This window comes from Vombatus ursinus, unplaced genomic scaffold (assembly GCF_900497805.2).
Source record: "Vombatus ursinus unplaced genomic scaffold, bare-nosed wombat genome assembly UNPS02014417.1, whole genome shotgun sequence".
NCBI classification, from domain to species: domain Eukaryota; kingdom Metazoa; phylum Chordata; class Mammalia; order Diprotodontia; family Vombatidae; genus Vombatus; species Vombatus ursinus.
The window spans coordinates 397,251-421,167 of NW_020954195.1; the positions used below are offsets into that span (position 1 = coordinate 397,251).

Here is a 23,917-nt window from a genome sequence, read left to right on the forward strand (position 1 = left end):
CCACATTCATTGCATTTAAAGGGCTTCTCTCCAGTATGAATCCTCTGATGCGCAATAAGAGAGGAGCTGTGGCTGAAAGCATTTCCACATTCATTACATTTATAGGGCTTCTCTCCGGTATGAATTCTTTGATGGGCAATAAAGGATGAGCTCCGGCTGAAGGCTTTCCCACATTCACTACATTTATAGGGCTTTTCTCCGGTATGAATTCTTTGGTGGGCAATAAGGGATGAGCTCTGTCTGAAGGCATTCCCACATTCATTACATTTATAAGGTTTCTCTCCAGAATGAATCTTCTGATGTCCAATAAGAGATGACCTTTCACTGAAGACTTTCCCACATTCCTTACATCTATAACGCTTCTCCCTAGTATGTATCCTCTGATGTACAGCAAGGTTGCAGGACTGTCTGAAAGCCTTTGCACATTGACTACATTTGTAAGGTTTCTCTCCAGCATGAATCACCTTGTGTGCAATAAGGGATGAGTTTTCACTGAAGGCCTTCCCACAGTCATTACATTTATAGGTCTTTTCTCCAGTGTGAATCCCCTGATGTATTTTAAGTTTGGAAGGCTTTCTAAAACTCTTTCCACATTGATTACATTTATAAGGTTTTTCTATATTATGAATCCTTTGGTGCACAATAAGGGATGAGTTCTGGGAAAAGGCCTTCTCACACTCATTACACTGATACAGCTTCTCTTCTGTATGAATCCTCTGATGCATTGCAAGTTTGGAGGACTGTCTGAAAGCTTTTCCACACTGATTACATTCGTAAGGTTTCTCTCCAGTATGAATTCTCTCATGTACAATAAGCTTTGCCCTCCACCTAAAGCCCTTATCACATTCACTGCATTTATAGGGTTTTTCTCCAGTGTGAATTCTCTGATGTCCTGTAAGTTTGGAGGGCTTTATGAAAGCTTTTGTACATTGATTATATTTGCAAGGTTTTTCTCTGGAATGAATCCTTCGATGAGCAATAAGGGATGAACTATGGCCAAAGGCTTTCCCACATTCATTACATGTATAGGGCTTCTCTCCAGTATGAATCCTTTGATGTGCAATAAGGGATGAGCTCTGACTGAAGGCTTTCCCACATTCATTACATCTGTTAGGTTTTTCTCCAGAATGAATCCTGTGATGTGTCATAAGAGATGAGCTTTGGCTGAATGCCTTCCCACACTCATTACATTTATAGGGCTTCTCTCCAGTATGTATCCTCAGATGTACAACAAGATTGGAGGATTGTTTGAAAGCCTTTCCACAATGATTACATTTATAAAGTTTCTCTCCAGAATTAATTCTCTGATGTGAAATAAGGGATGAGCTCTGAGGCTTTTCTGGTCTGTGAATTTTCTGATGTTTAATAAGATCTGTGCTCTGAAAAAAGGCCTTCCAACATTGATTACATCCATGCAATGTCTCCCTAGTATGAACTCTCTGATGTAAACTAAGAGACGATTGATGGATGAGGTCCGTACCACATTCGTCACCTTTACAAGCCATTTCACCGGTATGACTCTTCTGATGACTGATAAGGTCTGGGATTAAAGCAAAAGCTGTGTCGCCATGATTATCCTGAAAAACTTTCACTCCAGGTTGCTTCACTTGCTGATGAATAAGCTCATTCTGTTCATTAAAATGGCCTATATATTCACTGCATCTGGAATATCCATTCCCTGAGGTAATCTTCTTAAATTGAATTAGGTCTGAATATTGCCTGAAGCCCCTTCCATTTTCATCACATTCATGGTGAATCTTTCCAGTGCGGACTGTCTGTTGGACAGAAAGGGTTAGATCTAACTCTTGATTAAAACTCCTCTGAAATTTATTACATTCCTCATCTCTCTCTTTACTGGAAGTCTTCCTGAGGTTAATTTTGAATGGTCTGGAATGACTCTCCCAGTTTCCTTGCTTCTTCTCTAAATTGCTTTCACGATCCCACATTTCTCTCAAACTGAAATCACAGGAAATACTCAGTTTTGGAGTAGACTCCTTGGTTTGAGTCCTGGTTTCCCCACCTGAAGAAATAAAAAAACAGAAATATATTTTCTTATTTCCATTGGCAGAAAAAGATATATTTATACCTATATTGTCTGCCCTTCTTTCTTCCCTTTTCTCCCTCTCTCCCCCACCCTATCCCAGATGCTTAGTATATCTATCCAGGTCAGATACGTGACCACTAGTGGTGCCCTTCCCTCTCCTCTTCTCATTGCCCCCTTCCAATGTCATCCAGAACCCATAAGCGTTGTTTGTTTACATTGCTTTCAGTGACAGCAGAGTCACCAACTCTATTCCTCAAAGAGAGATGGAGGACCTTATGACCCTATGGTCTGCAAAGCCACTGCTTCCTAGCACTCTCCAGATCTTAACTTCCACTGTGTCTCTATGCCCTACAGACACCAGGAAGTATCATCTGACCTATTGATGTAATCTAAGGACCCAAGACTTTGCCATCCATACCAGCACACTCGTGACTTTCGAGCCTTTCCATCTAAACTATGCTTGAATATTTTCCTGGATGTTATCTTACTCCAATTGGAGTGTAAGCTCCCTGAGTATAGGGACTGTCTGACCTTTTCTATTTGGATTCTCAGCATTTAAAACCGTGTTTGGCATATAATAAACAGTTTAAAATGTTTTTTTCATTCATTCACTCAGTCAAGAGGAATAATCTTCAAACTCAAAAAGTTACTATTGATTCACATCTTGTAAAGTGACTTACTTTACAGAGAGATTCACAAACTAAACCTATGGATCCTCCTAGGTCTGACAGGGCAGGCATTCTTATTATACTTTACAGCTCAAGAAATAGGAAACATAACAGATAAGTGACATGACTAAAGTTACACAGCTTATAAGAGAAGGGCTAAGTTTAGAACTCCTACTCTGTAAAAGCCAGGTCAGAGCTCTTTCCACAGCTCTGGAGAGTCTATTCATTGAAGTATAAATTTATTCTTCAAATGTCTGTTATTTCTTATAATTTTGGTAAGGAAAGGATATGTTTCATGTTTCTTTATGAGTTTTTTAGTCAATATCTCATTGTCAATTTTTGTCAAGTTGCTATAATAACCTAAGGAATATGTATACTCCCTTCAACACATATTAGGTAACTGCCAGAGAGCTGTGCAGGCATCATCTTGGGAACCAACCCCAGTGGAGATGCAAGTAGCCAACTGCTCCCTCAGGGGTCATATCCCTCACCCCTATTAACGGCTCCCAGTGTATCCACACCTGCTGCTTCGTCACTTGCCTGTCACCACAGGACTTTGAGATAGGTGATAACTTTTGATTCATGTGTAAATTGGATTTAAGTGAGGCAGAGTCCACATGGTCCAGTGACAGGACAGAGTCAAGAAGAGTGATGATGGCTCAAGGTGCAGGGGATGACCTCGGTGTCTTTAACGTCTCACCAAGCTCTAGGAGCTCCACAGCGCCTGCTTCAGCTGCCTTCATGGCCAATGGAACAAACTGTTCTCATCTACCCATTCCATGAGGGGAAGTCTTCACATGCTTAGGGTAGACACCCCCCTAACTCACTGATGGGTTTGAGACCCCTTGGTTACCCTCAATCTGGTTTAGCCTATCTGCTCAAATGGTTTCCAGGGGTGTGGCTGCTGTGCATGCTACAGCTTCTTGGCGCCCCGGGTGAAGGTGGACACCAAAGGTAGAAAGCAGCCCTCACACCAGAGGGACTGGTCTTCCCTGAACACACTCTACCTCCTAATATGATTTAAGATATGATTTAAGGGTAGAAATTAAAGAACATGCATTATCATCAATTTTGACACAGCATTCAAAGGACAATGGGACATTTTTATCTGCCAGGCAACTGAAATTTTTATGGGTTGTCCCCCACCACCACAACAGAAAGTGAGCTCATTGATGGTCAGGGCCCTATTGCTTTTCTATTTGTATCCCCAGTACCTAACACAGTGCTTTCCATATAGAAATCAATTAATAAGTTTTTCATTCATTCATTCATTCATTCATACATGTTCTTACTCTTCCATCCATTTACTCATATCACACTTTATCAATTACACTTTAATGGTTCTGTCATCACATCAAAGGTGGGGGTCCTTCAGTGATTTGATCAGAGACCACCTATACCCACCTGTATTCTACTATTCTTCTCTGGGTCTGTCAATACCTATCAAAGTATAGTGCCAGAATGGAACACATCACTACTGCATGTCTAGTCCTGGCTCTTTTGTGTACAACAGTATTATTATCTCCATTGTTATGGTCACTAGGTTTTTTTTTCATACAGCCTAAGTCTTTCATTTCATTCTACTGAAGGCTGCACTCTTGACTCTCTAAGACTTTCTCTACCAAGCCAGAGAAACCTCTTTACCCTGAAAGCTTACTCCACCCTTAGACTTCATACACTAGTAATACCTCTCTCCTGTAGCCTGTTCCTCTGGTGGGCTGGTTCTTCTAGAATCTCAATTTTAAGGTGGCTACCCAATCCAGCCATGTCTTCATTCCTATCCAGGATGAACTCTCTTGTATTCTCCCAACCAAGCCCCCATGGCGGGTACCTTCATCTCTCCTCCCACTTCAACCCCTTTTCAGCTTCCTTTCAGTACTGTCTTCCCCCTCCCCATTAGAATGTAAGCTCCTTGAGGGTAGGGACTGTCTTTATTACTGCTTCTTTTTGTATCCTCAGCACATAGCACAGTGTCTGGCATGTAGTAAGTGCTTTAAAAAACCTTCCTAACTTGACTTAACAGCTGCTTTCTTGGCTTTCATATCTCACTGGAGTCTCCACTAGCTTTTTGGCATGAACTGTGGTGTAGATGCTTCTCCCCTAGCCTATAACTGTGCAATTGATTTGTTGAACATGTATGTAGGACTTAATATGTAGCCAAAATAAATTCCATCTTATCAGCTGAGTCCACAGTTCTACTGGTCTTTTATGTACTCCTAAAGCACATTCTACGAGTGCCAGAGACATGACATAGCCACAGAAGGTAGCATGCATTATTTCACAGCTATATCTCACACTTTCAAGATGGCTTGCAAACCCTTGAGAGCAGCAAACATCAATTCCGTCCCTTGAGTCCCTCTCAGAGCTTTAGGAAGTATATTAGACCTATTAGGCAATGGATCATTTGTCCCATCAATGAACTGTCAGGGGAAATGACTAAAAAAAGTTATTTCTGGAATAAAGGAGACCACCAAGAATGGGGAAAGAGAAAGCTCTATGTCACACCAAGGACTAATCTTTCTTCAAGTGTAGGCAAATATCAGGCAAGAGAGATCAGGAAAGTGATTTTTATTGACAAAAGAGTTTATGACTGAACTGAAAAGACAGGCTTATTCTTTTATAAATGACTTTGGGGGATTTGTGGGAGAGTTTTCTGTATATTTCTAGATAATAATATCCTGAGATAAAAGTTTGCCCAGTTTCATTCACTTACCTATAGAGGAGTTTCTTGGGTCGTCTTCTTTTAGCATCCAGGCTTCCTCCTGGTTTAAATGGGAAATCAGATCTGCTTTGGCAACTGGAAGCCCTGTTCATGATAAATAATGAAGCTCTGAGCACCCAGAGAACTTGAGAATTTAGTTCTTTTCAGGGAAAGGGAGCATGCTAGGAAGGACCTGAGCATGTTTTTGAGGGCCCCGTGGGGATAGCCTACGCAATGATGCTAGGAGCTACGGGAGGGGGGCGGAGAGGAAAAGTCAGAACCAATTTGGAATCACAGAATTGGTATCTCTTTCTTCTCCCTCCTAGAAGGATGGAAACATTTTATATCTTTCAGCATTCCCATTTGAATTTGGGAGAAGTATAAAGGGGAAAAAAAACGGACAGACTTGGTCTGACAGACCCCTGAGTACAAGACTTGCACCAGTGGGTTACATATTTACACTTTATGTCAGTAAGAAAGTCCTAAGGATGAGACACATCTCAAAGGGGGAAGGGCTACGTCAGGAATTAGGGAGTTCTCCTCACTAGATGTTTTCAAAGAAAAGCTGGATGACCATATTTCATCTTTGTAATTTCATCTTTCACTTAAAGCTCCCTAGAGTTAGGACACGACAGTCTGAGGAAAAATAAATGAAGCTCCCAGTTCCTATTAGACAATGAAAAGACCTTTGATGTGAGAATAGAAAGAGGAGGTTCCTGTCTTCTTAGACAGGAAGGGACTAGGAATCTTTTGGTAATATGAGAAATGACTATTTCTCTTATATTTAATAACTAATTATTATATTAGGACCAAAGTTTTTTTTTTCCCTTTTCTACTTCTTCATCCAGAAACCAACCAGTGTGGGAAATCTCTCTTAGAGATTTACCCAGGCCAAGAGCTAATCAGTCAGTATAAAAAAAAATTCTAATGGGTATATTTCTGCTCACTATGTTCACCCAGATAGGCCTGGGAAAGGTTGGTTCTCCCTATTATCAAGACAGGTGTTGTGGAAACTGATATCTCTTTGACCAACATTTGAGTGACCTGAGTCATGTACCCCAATGATGAGGGAATAGTATTCACACTGGACCCCTAAAAGGACCCCAAAGCCCCTGAACCAGGTCCCTGGCATTTGCCTCGTCCATTCCAGTATAGGCCTTTCAATTGTCCTTTCACTGTGGCTCTGACCTTCAATCCTCTGCTATCTCTGACCCAGCCTAGACCTTGTAAAATGGAAATTTGTTACCTCTGGACCACCCCAGGCTATTTTGCCACTCGTTAATTCCATCTAGACCCCTTTTCTATTACCTCCCAGTCACCCCAAGGTATTGGCCAGTCCTTGATCACATCTAGATCTTCCCACAGTCTTTCTGTAAATAAGGTTCATCTTGGCTGGTTTCCGCCCCCCGCCACCATTAAATTGTTCAGATTCCTTAAGAGTCCAGCCCCCTTGTCAATACAAGCAGCACAAATGCACAGGTTCTTAAAAAGCCCGCTTACTTTTGTTGGCAAAGCAATAAACCTTGCCTCTTAGCGAAAGAAGGCTTGAGTCGAATTCTTTCCAGGCAGGACCTGTGCCTTTCGTCCTTGAATTTTGGGGTTCCCAGTGCCCTTAGACAGCAACATATGATTCCCTGACCATGTAACTGCCTAATCCCAAGTCCTTCTCCAGCCAAGACTGGAAGGTATGTAGGCCTCCCCCCTCTCTCTCTATCCCTTTCTCGCTCTGCAGTTGCAGGTGCTCTCCAAGCACCTAGGAAGGCTTGGAGGTGCTTTTCAGACCTGACGATTTCAGGTTCCATTTGGGTCAGATGGTTACTAGGCTGTCTCAGACCCGGGCACACCTTCTGCAGCATAGAGGACGGACTCCCTATCCGGATGCCTATGCCCAATTCTGTCAATTCTCTTGGATGCTAGGGAATTGAGAAAACTGCAGGTGCTTTTTGGTTATCTGAGGCTTACTTCCTGCCTCCCCTCTACACGCTGGGATCCTCCTTCACAGAGGGACTCTCCATCCCCATGCCTGTGCATGCAGCATCTCCCTTCTCTCTGGCCTCATGGCCACCAGATCCTGGCAGCGGGACTCAGCAGGACTTCCCCAAGGTTCGCCCCTAGGTTAGAACTGGACAAAGCTCAGTCTCCAAGACCTTGAAAAGAAAAGCTTTGTGCCTGGCCTCTAGAGGTCCAGAGGACCAAGATAAATTGTAGAAGTTAAAAAAAAAATTCTTAAGATGCTTCTTCCTGTAGTCCCAGCTCTGACCAGGCTAAGGCTGCAGGGAAAAGTCAGAACAGCTAAAAACATCTTAGCAGATTCTAGAGGTTTTGTGATTGATCTTCAAGGAGCTTTGAAACACCTCCTTACAACTCTGGTCACTCCCTTCCCTTGAGTCAAGAGGGTATCTCAGTGTGGGGATTGCAAACAGCCCCAGGTTTTTCTCTTAACCCCTCTCATCCCAGATCAGACTAGGAGAAGAAAGTTTCACCCTTCCCCACCCCAACACACACCTTAGAATTCGCCTTCCCCAACCTAGCAAAAGGAAAGAAGATGGAGGGGCAGAAGCTACAGTGGAGGGAGCCACTGGTAATGGCCCTGGGTTCCAGGGCACCCTGTAGCCTGCCTGGAAGTATCACGCGGGTTCAGTGCATCCTGCCCACCCCTACCCCCCAGCAACTGTGGGGAGAGAGGAAAGTGATCTCAAGGCAGTACAAGATAAAAAGCCAGCCAGCCTCCAAACTTAGAGAGAGAGAGAAACAGAGAGAAAGTAAGTCTCTGTCCTCTCCCTTTCTGACTGTGGCCAAAGTTGGACAGGCATATGAGAGGAAGAAGATGAGGGAAATATTAGAAATCAGTGGAATAAGGTATAGTTTGGGATATGGTTGGAAGATTAATTAAGGAAAAATGTTGTAGCTTGGTTTGAAAGCCAATACAGGCAAGTATATAAAGGTAGAAGATATTTGATAAACAGTGTTGCTAAGTGTGATAATTAAAATCAGTCATATATTACCACTTTTTAAAACCTTTTGCAGTGGATTGGCTGGAAATAGTGAATCCCATAATATGAAATACTTGGATTAAATAACCCTTGTGTAAAATACAATACTAAATAATTGAAAATTATAAATTGAGGTTCTATATGACATCATTTGGAAAATAGATCCAGTTGTAATTGAATTTACTCTGGTCTCATTTTAAGTGAAGTTTATTTATTATTATTATTATTATTATCATCATACTATATCAGGAAACTTGTTAACTTCATGATTTTAAACTGTTACTCCAGTTATGTGATTTGTAATGTGTATAAAGATAACACAACATTAGTTTGATAATTGTGGTATATTAGATAGATTGTGATTAGAAATGTGAACTCTTCTTTAATTCTTTTGGGTTATGGATTTGACTGTTAAAAGACTGATGTAAAATAATAAAAATTAACCAGGAGCAGATTAATAACTGAGTCAGGGTATCAGTATTTTAAGATTTCAAGATCTGGCCCCAATGATTGGGTGGTTAAAGTGTAGTCATTTGACTTCAGTGAAGAACAAAACATTGCAAAGGAAAAGATTTTTAGAAATCAGTCTTTAACCAGCTATAGCCTAAGAGTAAGATCAGATAATCATGTGGTTAATTATGTTCACTCACCTTTCAGGATAAATCTGTAGGAAGGTCTTATTAAATCTAACACTGCAAAAATATTGGATACGGTAAAGATATTAGTTATTGTGATTTGTGATTATTATACAAAATCTTAAATGTGTCCTTGAGCTGTTCAGTTATTTACTTATTATTTAAGTAACTCTGTGAAAGCTCTGGAGCTCTCTGTCTGGGGAAACTGGCCACACCTTGCCAGCATTAAATCAAATTAGCTCTCTTTGCCTGGGTCAAAAGCAGCAGTACCACTCAGAGTGGTAGGATGTTTTAGCCCAGCACATTTTAAGCTAACCTGATAACAGGGGTGATGTCAAACAGTTTGTAAAACTTTATATGCATTTTCTAGGGTTTGCAGCTTGGAATTCCTGGGAGGATGGGAAATGGAAGCTGAATACTTAAGGCAACTCCTTATTTGATAAGTCTTCAGGAAAGATAAAGGAGGTAGAGGATTGAGAAGCAGAGGAAAAGGTTATTCAGAGCTGGGAATTGTTAGCATGCATCTTTAAAAAGGAAAAAAAAAAATGAATGGATTAGGAAGCTGTTAGGTCATTCTATCAGCCCCACTGACTGTGTGCTATGATATCCAGAAGTACTGTGATTTAAGAGCTTAACCTTCCAGTATTGTCTATATTTAAGAGGAAGTTTCAGTTAAAATCATTTGGCTATCACTTATGAAGATTACGAGATTGTTAACTGTTATTTGGAGTTATTGTTTTAATCAAGTATTTACATAGATATTTTTAAAAGGGAAAATTGGTAATTGTACAAAGAAAAGACATTGAAAAGTCTGCTTTGTAAACCAACAAGGATTCTTGGGACCACCTAGTCATAAATTCTTATCACCCCTGTGCAAGAGTTTTCTGTGTTGTAGAATTCCTAGTGAGTAAGTGGGAATCTTTGCACAAAATGGGGGCATAATTGTCAAGCCTGCTTCATCTAAAAAGATATGTGTGTGTATATAGATACACACACATGCATACATATATATACATATATGTTCATTTGGAAGTGTACAGCGATTGGTCAATGTTGTTTTTTCTAGGGGTTTAAGTCACTATCTATGTGGAATTCCAGAATGTAATTATTTTTATTGTGATATATTTAAAGACAAAGGTAAGAAAAAGATATTAGGTAAAATTTTAAAGGCCTGGTAAACTTTGTTATTTGTGATAAGTTTGATTTAATTGAAAATATACACACACACACACACACACACACACACACACACACACACACACTCACACATCCGTCTCCTAGAAAATTGAATCTCATTGCAAATAGCTTTTGATGAGAGGAGGGGTGGTACTTAGGAATTTGTGTTGATTAGGAATTTATTTTATTGTTATGATACTTTTCATATTTATTTATGACGCTTAATGATATACTAATTTAGCTTTGATAAGTTCCAATTTTAAAGATTTATTTTTGCTTTAATCTTGAATAAGAAAGAGCTATCTGTCATTTTAGAGGTTTCCAACTAATTTATTTCATGAAAGTTTAGTAATTATCTTTTTTAACATGAGGATAAATTTTGTTTTTAGGAAAGAGAAATACTTTTGGAAAGAATATTTTTTAAAAAAAGCTTTTGAAAAAATCTTTCATGTGATTTTTAAAGCTACTTTTTGTAAGCTACTTTACTGCAATAATTTGATATTGATAACAATTATGTCCAAACCTACTGTGAACTTCTGAGTTTCATTCTTGGGTTCGTTGTGTCCTTGGGTTGGCTTTAAATGGGCACTTTAACAGAAACATTAGCAGCTCAATGGAAGCAACATCTGAGATCTAAGGCTAGTGAATATCTGTCCCTGTGAATAAGGTAGGGAAGTTACCTTGCGAAAGGATGGACATTCCCATACAAGAAATCTGTCCACCTGGTTCCATATGCTAGGCTACTTATAGCGGTGTAGGCCTTGAGGATCAGTTTTGATGCTATTATAACCATGGCCCTGCTTATAGCTCTCGTAGCAAAATTTCTATTTTCAAGACAGATAAAGTGGAATTTTGCCATTGCAATACTGAATCTATTAGTTATTAGATTAATTCTAAAGCATCTGAATTACTGTAATAAGCTGTAAGTGGGAAAGATCTTGCTGTTTTAATCTGAATTTGTACTCATTTCATGACCTAAGCAAGAATGAAATTAGGGCTTGAACTTGTTATGTGCGTAAGATTCAATTCCTAAAGTATTTCATTCTTTCAGAATGATATGAGTATAATTAGACAAAGGTAAACAACCTCATGAAAAAAAGATTTAAATCCAATAAGTTGTGAGGCTAAAAGTAAGGAACCTCTTTTGTTTTTGTTTAAAGAATAGGATTTCAGTACGGTCAGTTATGTTAGTGAAGAGTAGTAACTTATGAGCTATCTTGTATCACCTTAACAGGAAATCGGACTTCATTTATGTTTGTTATTTAATCTGAGATTAGAACCTGTGTGTAAAGCATGCCCTGAAATGTATACAAACCACTTAAGAGTCACCTTAAAAATGTTGCCATTGTTTAAAGGGATTCTAAGAGCAGTAGTCTGTTTATGCCCATTTGAACACAGTTAATAACTGAATGTGTTTTACTATAGGCAATATTTCATATCCTCTGTTCCCTGTATACAATTCGGGATTATTATATTTACACATCCTATCCCAAGTCTTTTGTTGTTTGCTATTAGCATCTTAAAGCAAAATCCTTTGTGTAATATTAAAATTAGGGATAAAAAAACCATCTACTTGCCATGAATACTAGTTACGTCAAGATAAGTTGTGATCTTTCATGACCAATCTCTTGCCATTAGCAATGTGAGATTATAAGCAATATTCAAGGATATGTGATTCTTGAGAGCTGAACCTATCTGAAGCTCTCATTATTAGAACTTGCTATTTAAGACCTTATGGGATTGTTAACTGATATTATTCTGAGTCTTGACTCCAGATATGATCATCAAGGAATGCTACTGAGACAATGATCCATGATGCCAGCAACCTTATGGGATTTTACATGCATGAACTGCAGGTGGGGTTCTCATGGGAAAAGGCTTGGGAGAATGACTATTGGCATGTAGGAGTCTCCTGACTCAATTTCCCCAATACGACACTTCTTGAATGGAAAAATATCCCACCTGGCTTCAATGCAACCGGCTAGCTATATAACTTTTGCCTAGAATTGAGATGAAGTTAGGGAAGCATTATTCCCTTAGTGTACAGTTATATCCTTATTCATCTTTTATGGAAATTTCTATAATCATGTCAGATGATCAATATGAACACAATATTAAATCTTTATCTTATAAGCTAATACTAGAGCATATCTGAGTTACTATAGTAAGATGCAAGTATAAGATTTGGGCTATTTGGCCTAGAATTTTAGTCCTTTTTATATTTCAAACAACTAACTAATTATTTAGCCTTGACATCTATTACTGGTTATATATTCCTGTGTAAGTTAAGGTACTTTAATTTCTCATAATAGTATGGGGATAATCAGACAGATGATTTAAGGACTTGTGAAACCAGGATATCATTCTGTTATTTAATTAATATCATAACTGTCTCAATTCTGTGTTATGGAAGGGGATATCAGTATAATTAGTTATCTTAGAAGAAAAATGTCTTGTGGTCTATCTTGTAAATGCCTTAAAGAGACATCCACTTTTGTTAGACACCCACATTTGAACATGGCTAGAAGCTGAAAATGTTTTATTACTTGATATGCACTGTTTTAAAATTGATTACTGTGTTTATATATACCATCCCTGAACCTTTTGTTAAAATTGAGGTTGATCTGAGAACTTTTGAATGAATTCATTTTTGTATTAGAGTCCATCTTCCTATAAAAGGTGTTCTGTTATTAATTTCTTAAAGAAATCTTATCCTTCTAATAGCGGAATGAATAATGACAAATACAAAAATTGGGTTCTAATTTTCTGTTTGTATTTGAGTTTGTTAGATATATCAACATGACAATTGGTTAACCTAAAAATGTAAATTCCCTGGTCTAAAAGATTCCAAATTTGATATTCTAATAGTATAGACATAAGGTTGGAGCCAATTTTCATTATCTGACATGTTTACTGGCAAAGTAAATTTAAATTTGTGTTAAGATCAAATTTGTAGGAAATTTTTAGCAGAGAAGAGAATTTCTACAAGTGACCTGAGCTGGAGAAGAACTGCTCTGAAGATCACAGCTGGACCTAAGGGGCTGCATGGCTGACATGAGATTAGACTACTGAGCCTTAAACAGATGATTTTACTTTTCTGACTGTTTACTTTTTCCCTTTATGTCTTTTAGTAAGGTCTCCTTACTAAAGAGGACTGCCCCCTTTGGTTTTGTCAATTCGCCAATCAATCTCTCCCAGTTTTTCCCCATCACATTGTTGGCCATCATAAGCCCATAGTTAAGAACCCTTGACGAAGCGTTTGTAATGTCAGTTAGTGATTCATTGAGATTTTGTCTCTCAATTATAATCAGATGGGGGAATGTGAGAAATGACTATTTCTCTCTCATATTTAATAACTAATCATTGTATTAGGACCAAGGTTTTTCCCCTTTTCTACTTCCTCAACCAGAAAATACCAGTGTGGGAAATCTCTCTTAGAGATTTACCCAGGCCAGGATCTAATCAGACAGTGAAAGAAATTCTAAGTGTGGGCTAACGCGTGAATTCCTGCTCATTGCATTTGCCCAGGCAGGCCTGTTATCAAAACGGGCGATGTGGAGATTGGTTCTCTTTGACTGAGATTTGAGCGGCCTGAGTCATGCACCCCAAGATCTTCACTTCACTGTAGCCCACACCTGTTTTTGTGTTAGTCAGGCAGGGTTAATTGTCACCCCCCCATGAACACCTCCTCTTCAAAGGGCATATGAACTGTGACCCCATCGCCACAAGGGGTCTTTGGCCCGAGAGAGACGAGCAAATGGCCATCCTTTTATTAATAACCTGCTGGCCTTACTAATGAAATGATCAAATTACCCAGAAACTCTGTCTCTCAAACCTTTTAAAACATTACCGTGTCTGAAGACAGTTAAATGACGTGTGAAACCTATATAACAGGTAGGAAAGGAAGGAACAAAAGTACTTCCTTCGGTGGCAGATTCACAATTCCTTGGGCAGAGTTGGGGTCAGAAAGCAATCTATCCTTACCCAAGGACAGCAGGTTCTGGGAAGTCTCCAGCATGACATCTTTGTACAGAGCCTTCTGCGAAGTGTCCAAGAGACACCACTCCTCCTGGGTGAAGTCCACAGCTACATCCTTGAATGTCACAGACTCCTGGAAACACCCAAAGCCATAGTATTTAGAGCTAGATGACACTTTATTATGTTATTTAGAACAACTCCCTCGTTTCTTCAGAAGGAAGAAACTAAAGCCCAGAGAAGGCAACAGACCTGCTCAAAGGTCACAGTCCTAGAAAGTGTGGGAGCCACCATCAGAAACCATAAACCTGAAGAACCAAATGGAATATCGAGAAAAGTATTTTATACTAGCAGTTGGAAGACAGTTGAGAAATGTCTTATTGTGACTAGTTTGTACTTAGAGTGTGAAGGAGGATGGGTGTGATTTATTCATTATTGATGAGAGTTTCTGGTTAAGACAGAGGGAGAGAATGAAGTGTGAAATGTCTTTCTCATCAGACTTGTCATAGGTGATATTTTGTGAATTTTTCATGAGGACCTAGAAGGTACAAAATACTTTCTGTGATTCCCAAAGAGAAAAAAAAACTGATGTAATATAAATTATTCCCTAACAAAATAATTTTCACTCTTACCTAATGGAGAAATACGAAGAGGATTCTTTTAGAAATACATTTTGTTTTTACATTGTCTGTATTTCTACATGTAACTCTACCCCGTCAGAGAGCCACTGCTAATAACAAAGAATTTAAAAATAAGAGAAAAAAAATCAGCAAAACCAGTCAGAAAATAAAAAAAAATTTCAGCCATTATATTCAATGTTCCATGCCCTTGTACCCCCATACTTTGTAAAAAAAAGAAGAGGGACGGGGCAGCTAGGCGGTGGGATTCAGGAGGACCTGAGTTCAAATCTGGCCTCATACACATAACACTTACTAGCTGTGTGACCCTGAGCAAGACACTTAACCCCACTGCCTAACCAAAAAAAAAAGAGGGAGATGTTACTTCATGTCTTTCCTGGGTTCAAGCTTGTCCTTTGTAATGTTACAACCTTCATTTTTGATTGTTTCTAGTTGCTGTTCTTTCCGATCACACTGTTGCAGTCAGTGAGTATGTTGTTTTATAGACCCTGCTTCTACATTTTGCATCAGTTGATTTGTGTCTTCTGTGCTTCTCTAGTCATCATAGTCCTCATTTCTTAGATCACGGTAACATTTCATTACATTCAGGCACCATGCTGTAAAGTGACAGGCCTTCTTGTCTGAGTCCACATAGCCCCCCAGATGTGACCTCCTTGTCCTATTCATTCATTCCTTTCCCTTCTAGGTGCAGGCGGCAAAGCCTGGGACAATGGTAGATGAGCCACCGGAATCTAGGAGTCAAAATCGAGACCAGGTGTTGTAGCTAGCCGAGCATCGATGCTCCAAAAAGCAAGGAGGCATATGCAGCTCATCAGAAGGATGCGATCAGCCATCATGCCACGTCTAGAAATGGACTTGGTGAGATCAATTATAGGTAGATACTGAGAGAAGCTTTGAGTCTACTGCCCCAGAGACTGAGGTAGCTTAGGGGAGAATATATCCTCAAGGTATTAGGAAAAGTGTCTGTACTTTGTTCCTGCTCTACTGTGGAAAGAAATACTCTTTGGAAAAGGGAAAGGAAGAATAAGCACTTAAGAATATATTACCATATACCAGGCTCTGTTAATTACTTTGTATAAACAGTATCTCATTTGGACCTCAACCTTTGAGGTAGGTGCTATTATTGTTCCCATTTTACAGTTAAGGAAACTGAGGCCAAAAAAAGTGAATTGCACAGGCCAGTAAGTGTTTGAGGCTGGATTTGAACTCAAGTCTTCCTAACACCAGCTCGATGCTCTATCCACGGTACCACCAGCTGCCTCAAAAAAGACCCTAATTTATCACAGTAGGTGGTTAAATGGAACCGGGGTGCTAGTTATAAGCCTCTAACAAATGTGAAAACACAGCTGGGTAGGGCTTGAGCCAATGGCAGAGAGGAGAAAGCCCGCTCTAGAACCTGCAGAGTATCCAAGAACCCTGAGAGACAAGGGTCAGAGTGACCATATTACAGTGATCTGGATCATTCTTTCATTTGTTTGTTAATTGTTTGCGATTCTCCTTCTAAGGACTGTATCATATCATTGACCATTTACCTTTTGAAGAATGGCTTCTGGTCCTTTAAACCATATTTCTTTCTGTTCTATTTATCTTGGATACCAAAAACTTCTTTAGGCAGCTAGGGGGCACAGTGGATAGAGTGCTAGGCCTGGAGTCAGGAAGAAATAAGTTCAAATGTGGCCTCCGATGCTTAGGCCCTGGCCAAGTCACTTAACCTCCGTTTGCCTCAGTGTCTTTATCTGTAAAATGGGGATAATAATAACATCTACTTCCCAGGGTTCTTGTGAGGATAAAATAAGAAAAGAATTGGAAAGCACAGTGCCTGGCACATAGTAAGCCCTATATAAGTGTAAGCTATTATCATTAGCAGCTATGTAGCGCCATAGCGCATAGACAACTGAGCCTGGAATCAGAAAGACCTGAATTAAAATCCAGCCTCGAACACTTAGTAGTTGTGTGACCCCGGACAAGGCATTTCACCCTGTTTGGCTCAGTTTCCTCACATGGAAAATGAGCTGGAGAAGGAAACGGCAAACCACTCCAGTATCTTTGCCAAGAAAACTCCAAATGGGGTCACAAACAGTCGGACATGACTGAAATGACTAAACAACAACATCATTATTATTATCTAAGAAAGCTGATAAAAAGATATTTTTTCCCAGATGACCACTCCCCTTCAAACGGTAGATGCTTTAACTTTGTGTAAAGCTTTTACATTTCATGTCATACAAATCACTTCTTTTATCTTCAGTAATTGCCTCTAACCTTTGGTTAAGGTTTCATCTCCTGGGGACTTCTAGGCAACATGGCTGCCCAAATAGACAGACACCCCAGCTCACAGGTACCTATGTTAGCAAAAGCTTGAAATTCACAATAGATCAAATAATGACCAAGAAATCCAAATGACATTAAATGCTTCTATAGGCAGTAGGAAAGGAATCAGTAAAGATGGAGAAAGTGAAGATTGGTTTGAAGTTTGGGAATAATGGTAAAGCCAAACTGGTGAAGAAAACAGGAGTGGGTGAGAGTAAGTGCACCAGCAGAGGGGCTGTTCTTGGCAAGGAGAAGGGCAGACTTTTCTCAAGTACTGGAATAAAGCATGAGATTATTGGGAAAGATGTCATAGAGGCGTGAGATGAGCAGAAGGAAAGAGAGAGCTCAAGGCAAATGACTTCCATTTTTTGGTCCAGTATGAGACAATGTCCTCATCTGAGCAGGTGATAGGAGAAGCTGCCATGGGAAGCTTGAAGAGAGAACAGAAGTAGAAGATTCACTATGGTGGGTGGGATAAAGGATCAAGATAGGAAAGATGAAGACGGCATACCTGAGGAAAAGGTCACTTGAGATGAGATGACACCTAATTTGAGCTGAAAATAAAATAAAATACATGACAGGAAAAGGGCAGAGCTGAATATACACAATGATTACAATAATGCAAATGGAAAGGAAAACCACACACACACACACACACACACACACACACACACACGCAAAGTCAAAAGTGAATGTTGACAATATATAAAGAGCAAGCATGGCTGGAAAGAAGAGATAGGAGAGAAGGCTCACTCCCAATCCACCCCTTTGAGGAGGCAGGAATTCATAGGTGTTGCACATTGCAAATGTATCTGAATCATCTGAATTCTTTCATTTTATCAATTGGTTGTGCTGGTCTTTTTCCCTTCTTTTTCCTTTTTGTCTTTAAAAAAAGGCCATCATTAGATGGGATGGCTCTCTGGAAGGAGGGGGGAAGAATACTGGGGGAAACAATGATGATGCAAAATACAAAAGACACCACTAAAATTTATTTTAAAAAAAGAATAGTGTTGGGGTAGTAAGGCATAGGAACAGGAGGAAGGAAAAGTTTATGAATGGTTAAAAGAATTACAGAGTTCTGGAACATGGGGAGTGGGTGATGGCCAGAACAAAGGCATGAATCAATCAATCAATATTTATTAAGCACCTACTATGTGCCAGGCATTGTGCTAAGTGCTGGGGATACAAAAAGAGGCAAAAGACAGTCCCTACCTTCAAGGAGCTTGCAATTTAATAAGGTGAACATCCTTGTGTGTAGCTGAAGCAGAGTGAAGGAGTAGGGTGTCAGAGTAGAGGAGACTGAGGAATTAGGTACTTAAGGGAACTTTAGTATGCATGCTAAAGTCCCCTAGGAGGATGGCAACAACTGGGGTGGAGAGAGACAGTGAGGCAGACACAACTCAGTGAGAAAGGAGAGAGAAAATCCTGAAGGTCAGTAGAAAACAGCCATTAGGATTGGGTAATCAATTTGGACAGAAGGAATCTTGAATGAGGTTGGAACATAGAGAGTCTAGAATTGGCCATGAAAAGTATGGAGGATTTCAATCCCCCCACTAGGACCAATGAGAAGATTTTTACAATTGTTTTCTCATTTGATCTTCACAGGTAGGTGCTGTCATTATACATTTTGCAGATAAGGAAACTGAGGCAGACAAGGGTTAAGTGACTTGCCTGGGACCACACAGCTAGTAAGGGGAGGAAGCATGATGAGAGGTGTTGCCAGTACTCAGAGAGGGGATTCTTGTTCAGGAACTGATTGGAGTATTGACTACTGAGGTCCCTGCCACCTCTGCGATGCTCTGATTCTGAAACTCAATCCAACTTAACAGGGGCTGAACAAAGAGTTGTTGATCCAAAGGGATCAAAGACAGAGGCAAAGGTCCCATATGAACCAAAATATTCGTAGCAGCCCTTTCGTTCGGAGCAGAGAACTGGAAACAAAGGGGGAGCCCATCAGTTCAGGGATGGCTGAACATAATCTGGTGTATGAATGAAATGGAATATCATCGTGCCCTAATGGGGAAGAGCTGGGAAGACGTGTGTGAACTGAGACATGGTGAAGTGGGCAGAACCACGAGGATAATTCCCACAGAATGCAACACAGTAAAGAAAAACAGTTGAGATTTCAGCACTTTGGTCAGAGCCCATCCAGAAGAGGCTAAAATGTGAAGTTGTTTTGTTTGTAATTAGTCCTTACAAGGGAAAGCTTTAAATAAAAATGGGGGGGGGGGAACTAGAAATGAGGGAGAATTTAAAACCTCCATTTATAAATAATAGATATTGATGACCTCATATAAAATCTTCTGCTCTTCTATGTCTTTGGAAACGATCATGTTTGCTGATGTTTGTCTAGTCTGTGGACAGCTCCGACTTACCTGAGATGGCTTCCTCCTGGTCCCAGAGCGTATTCCTTCAAACTCCATGCTTTTGTCCTAGATCAGGTCCAAATCACTCACAGGCTGAGCTGAGGAGGGAGAAGTATCCTTGAGAGGGAGGAATCTTGCCTTTCCCCTCCCAAGAAGGAGGCTGGCTATCCCCACAAGGACCTACAGAGACCAAGGTAGCAAGGATGGCAAGAGTCCCTAGTCTTGCCCTTAAGACACAGAGTCAAACCAAAAGAGGGGACCAACTATGAGAGTTGGCCTAGGAAAATTAGAAGGTCTGACCAGAAACAATATTTCACGCTCCTACTCCACCCCTTTCCAATTCCTCCTTTAGAAACTGGAGAAATAGGAAGAGGTTGGGTGTCCCAGATGGGCTGGGACCATCTGCATCAGAACTCTCTCCATCCCTCCCCCCCCCCCATAGACTCTAAGCCCCTGGTTGCTTGATCTAGGAGGGAGGGAAGGAGAGAGGGAGGCTGAGCCTGGGAAAGGAAGATCTGAGCAGGGCCAGAGAAAGGCTGGGGCTAGAAGACAATGTGTACTGAGATTGAGGGGGGTCTAAGGAGGGGTTGGGGTGAACTCGGAGTACTGGATCTGGGGCAAGGAGGGCAACGGATAGAAGAGTATTCAAGATAAGGAAGAGACTGGGAGAAAAACCCTGGGTCCTCGCAAGGAGGCTGAAGGCTGTGAAAGAAATGGCGGGGGGAGGCTCGGGACAGGAGGATTGTGAGTTGGAGCAGAGGGGAAATCTGGGAGATAAGATATTGGGCACTGTAACAGTGCAGTGTGGGTTGGCAGAGTGCTGGGAGCCAGGAGAGCTGGGCCTAAGAGTTATGAAAGTAGGGTGCCTGAGTCCCCATTGTGGAGCTGGAGGGAAGGGGGTGACAGTGTACAGGCTTCCTGCGTTCCTGTGGTAGTGCTAAGGAGGAAGGGACTCCTGAGTCCCTGTCCTAGAGCTGGGGTGGGTGGGGACAGGATTCCTTTGTCCCGGTGGTGGACCTCCACACTGGAGATGAAGGGCTTAGATTCTGAAGGGCTGGGGGTGGGGTGGGAGTCTGGCTGCGGTCAGGAAGACTGGGTAGAGACTTGCGTGTTGGGAGTGGGAGGCTCTGGGGCGCTGAAGGCCGGCTTGGAGTGAATCATAAAAGCTAAACGTTAGGATTGGCTGGGGGAGGGAAGCCTGGAGCACACTAACCTTGGAATGTTGAAGGGGTTAGGGGTTGAAGGCAGTGTGAAGGCCAGTCCCGGGGGGAGAGGGCAGGCTTGGGAGCTGGCTGATGGCAAGATACCGAGACTGGGAAGGTGGGAAGGCCGGGACCAGGTTGCAGACGGGTCGCAGGGCTAGGTGTCGGCGGGGAGGAGCTGAAGGCCGATTGAAGGTCGGGTGGGGGGTTGGGGCATGCTGGGGGTGGGGCTAGGGGCTCAGGGCTGGAGGAGAGACGGGGTGGTGAGGAACTCAAAGACAGGAGCCTGGGGGCGTGGCTCAAGGCAGGATGCTGGGGAGTGATGGGGACTAAGCAGGCGGGCCGAGGGGCTGAAGGCAGGTTCCCTTTGTCCAGGGGGATGGGGCTAAAGGCCAGATTAGGGAGGAAGCGGGGAGCTGAGGTCTGGCTTTAAGTAGATGCCTGGGCGCCCCGGGGGATGGGGGAGCCTGGGAGACTCACCAAGAGGTTTGAGTGGAGGGCGAGACAGCAACGGCGGGGCGGGGCCTGAGGAGAGGGGGATTCCCAGAGAGCCGAGGACCGGCGATCGGCTCCCGCTGCCAGCCCCGAAGGCTCCCTGGAGGAGGAGTCCAAGGCTGACCCGGCCGAGGTGGGGCCACGTAGGAAGGGGAAGAGGAGTCCGGGGCCTCAGTGGGCCGGGCATGCTATGGGCTCGGGGGTCCTCTCGGCTTCAGCCGCCCCGCCCCCGAGGCCCAGGGATTGGACCTCAAATAGCGTGTCCCTCCCCCGCACCCTGCGTGGCTCCATCTTGGCCGGAGCCAGGCCTGCGATCCTAAGCTGTGCTTGCCTGTCAATGGCCCCGGGACCGCTGTGCCTCGGGCATCTGCCTGGGCTCCCGCCTGCCCTGGATGCTGGGGGGAGGAGGGAAGGGAGGGCGGCAGCAACCGGGGGATGGGGGGGGCGAGGAGGATGCTCTTTCTAACGGGACACGGGGGCATAGGGCGAGCCGGAGAGGAGGGAGAGGAAGGGGTGGGTCTAAGATGAGCTTCTGACCTTGGGGGAGGTTTCCCCGTCTTCTCACCAGGGCAGGAGAGCTGAGAACTAGTGAAGTAACCCCCCTGGGCCGCCAAGCTTGGAGGAGAGGTGGCGTCGGTGCAGGGCACGGACCAGGGCACAGCGCCCCGCAGACCCCAGGTAAATGCTTGGTGAGGGGACCGTTTCCTTTGACGTTGCTTATTTTTTTTTTAAACCTGTGTGAAAGTCTATGAAGAAACGAGGTGAGCTGGTTCTCCTAGACCCTAGTTCTGGCCCTCCCAAGGAGGGGATCTTTTGACTTGAGCGACTGGCCACTAAGCGGGGAGAGCCTGCCTGCTCTGCTTGCCTTCTCAGGAGCCAGGTGCCCATGCCCTGCCCCTCCAGTTGGCATGGCCCATTCAGAGGCTGGACCTCAGGCCCCTGCTTTCCTCTTAGCCCCACGCCCTGCCTTCTGACACTGGGATTCAGGGGACAGGGGACTGGCCCCTTTCAAGCTTGGGACCTCCTAGACCATAATAAACCTCTTCCCCAGGAGCTCCATTCTCACTTCACCTGGGTCAGAACCCCCTTACCCCTTCCCTTACAACTGCCACCTCCCACCTTCGCCCTGCCCTGGAACTCAGACCTTCCTGCCACTGATGAGAATTTCCTGGCCTCCCATCTCTCCCTCTGCCTCATTTCTCCCAAACCTTTTCTTCCTCAGGAGGACCTCCTTTCTGTCTACCCCTCCGTGCTCTCCCATCCAATTCCCTTCCCTCCCACACGTACATTCCTGTGCTGTCTGTAATCTGGACCCCAAAGATGGCCACCTAACTGTACGCTCTTTCCCACCAAGGAATCCTTTGATGTCTTGTTTTATCTTCAGTCCTGACTTATCAGACCTCAGCTCCAAAGGCCCCTGCCCCCTGCCCACGTTGGAGTTAGTAGGGTACATGTGTCCACATGCATAAATGTGGCTCTGAGGGATTGGTGCTACAAGGTTTCACACTGAGAGGGGATACTGGACTGGAATTGTATCTGCCTCCCTAAATATTACTAATCTAGGGGAAATTTCTTGATTCAAGGCTCTGTTCTCATTGCTATCTTTTTAACAGGGAAGGGGGGCTCTACGTTATATATCCAAAGGTTTGGCTCACTTCCCACCAAATACCAGTTCCACAAACACTGTCACATAAAGCAAATAATAAATAAGCCAATTTATCCAGGCCAGTAGCAAACAAATCAGAAGAGATGTGTGGATTAGAATTTACGAGACAACCTGCAGAGTGAACTTGCCCACTGGGAGTAGGATATTTCAGCTCTACTCTTGAAACTCAGAAGCCTCTAGTTTGGTAAGCTAAGGATAGTGACATGATAAAAGCATTAGCTCTTATATGTGTTGGCTTTTTCCTAATCTTTCCCACAAGGAATCTCTTCCTGACCTGGCACCTCATGTGTCCTCCCTCAAAGGTGAAAGTGAAAAGAACTAGGATCTTTCCTCTCCCAAACTCTTGCTAACTCAGTGCTCACCCAAGCATGGGATATTGAGTACTGAATATCCACAGGTGATGTCAATCTTATGCAAATGAGCTCGAGCCACTGGTTACATTCCTCCTCTGGGACAAAACTTTTTGCAGTCCCATGCAAAAATCATCTGGGGCAAGCTTGAACCTGTAACTCCACAGTATAGACACTGAACCAGCACTTTCCAACAAGGCTGATTTTTCTAGCATTCCATGTAATGCACCTGTGATCCTATTGAAACTAAAAGCAAATGGGCACTAAGAGCGTATGCAGTTGAGCATCCCCTGAGAGGTACTACAGAGACAACATACCTGGCTACATGGAGGTTGTAACACATCACATTTCAAAAGTACGAGTACAGTACACAACAATCGGTTGTAAAGTAAAGCATGACTAACTAGCAAGACAAAGCTAGCTAACTGCAACATAACATGCTATCAGAAGGCCAAAATCAAAAATATTGCCCAACAATTAACATATATGCAAAACAACAGATGTCACTATAGCATTAATATAATATAAAATATAATCCTATGAACATAACAGCAAAATAAGAATATTCAAATGTGCAGAAATTCACACATGCAGCAATAAGCATGCAACTACAGGCAAGACACATTTCAAAAGGCCGTTGTCACTATCGTTGTTCTTCAGTCATGTCTGACTTCTAGGGACCCTATTTGGGGTTTTCT

The 23,917-nt window shown here is 42.4% G+C and overlaps 1 protein-coding gene across 1 annotated transcript in view; it reads right to left on the reverse strand.

The window, feature by feature from the left end:
- The window catches only part of LOC114042386 (zinc finger protein 271-like), a 22,126-nt gene extending 753 nt beyond the window's left edge, over positions 1–21,373 (reverse strand). The window contains exons 1-6 of the mRNA XM_027861070.1: positions 21,189–21,373; positions 19,516–19,604; positions 14,202–14,328; positions 9,057–9,098; positions 5,426–5,518; positions 1–2,020 (exon numbers count right to left, since the gene is read on the reverse strand). The exon at positions 1–2,020 is cut by the window's left edge and continues 753 nt beyond it. Of these exons, the coding sequence (XP_027716871.1) occupies positions 1–2,020; positions 5,426–5,518; positions 9,057–9,098; positions 14,202–14,328; positions 19,516–19,563 (2,330 nt within the window). The 5' untranslated portion in view covers positions 19,564–19,604; positions 21,189–21,373. The remainder of the gene's footprint in view (positions 2,021–5,425; positions 5,519–9,056; positions 9,099–14,201; positions 14,329–19,515; positions 19,605–21,188) is intronic.
- Positions 21,374–23,917: the final 2,544 nt, after the last annotated feature.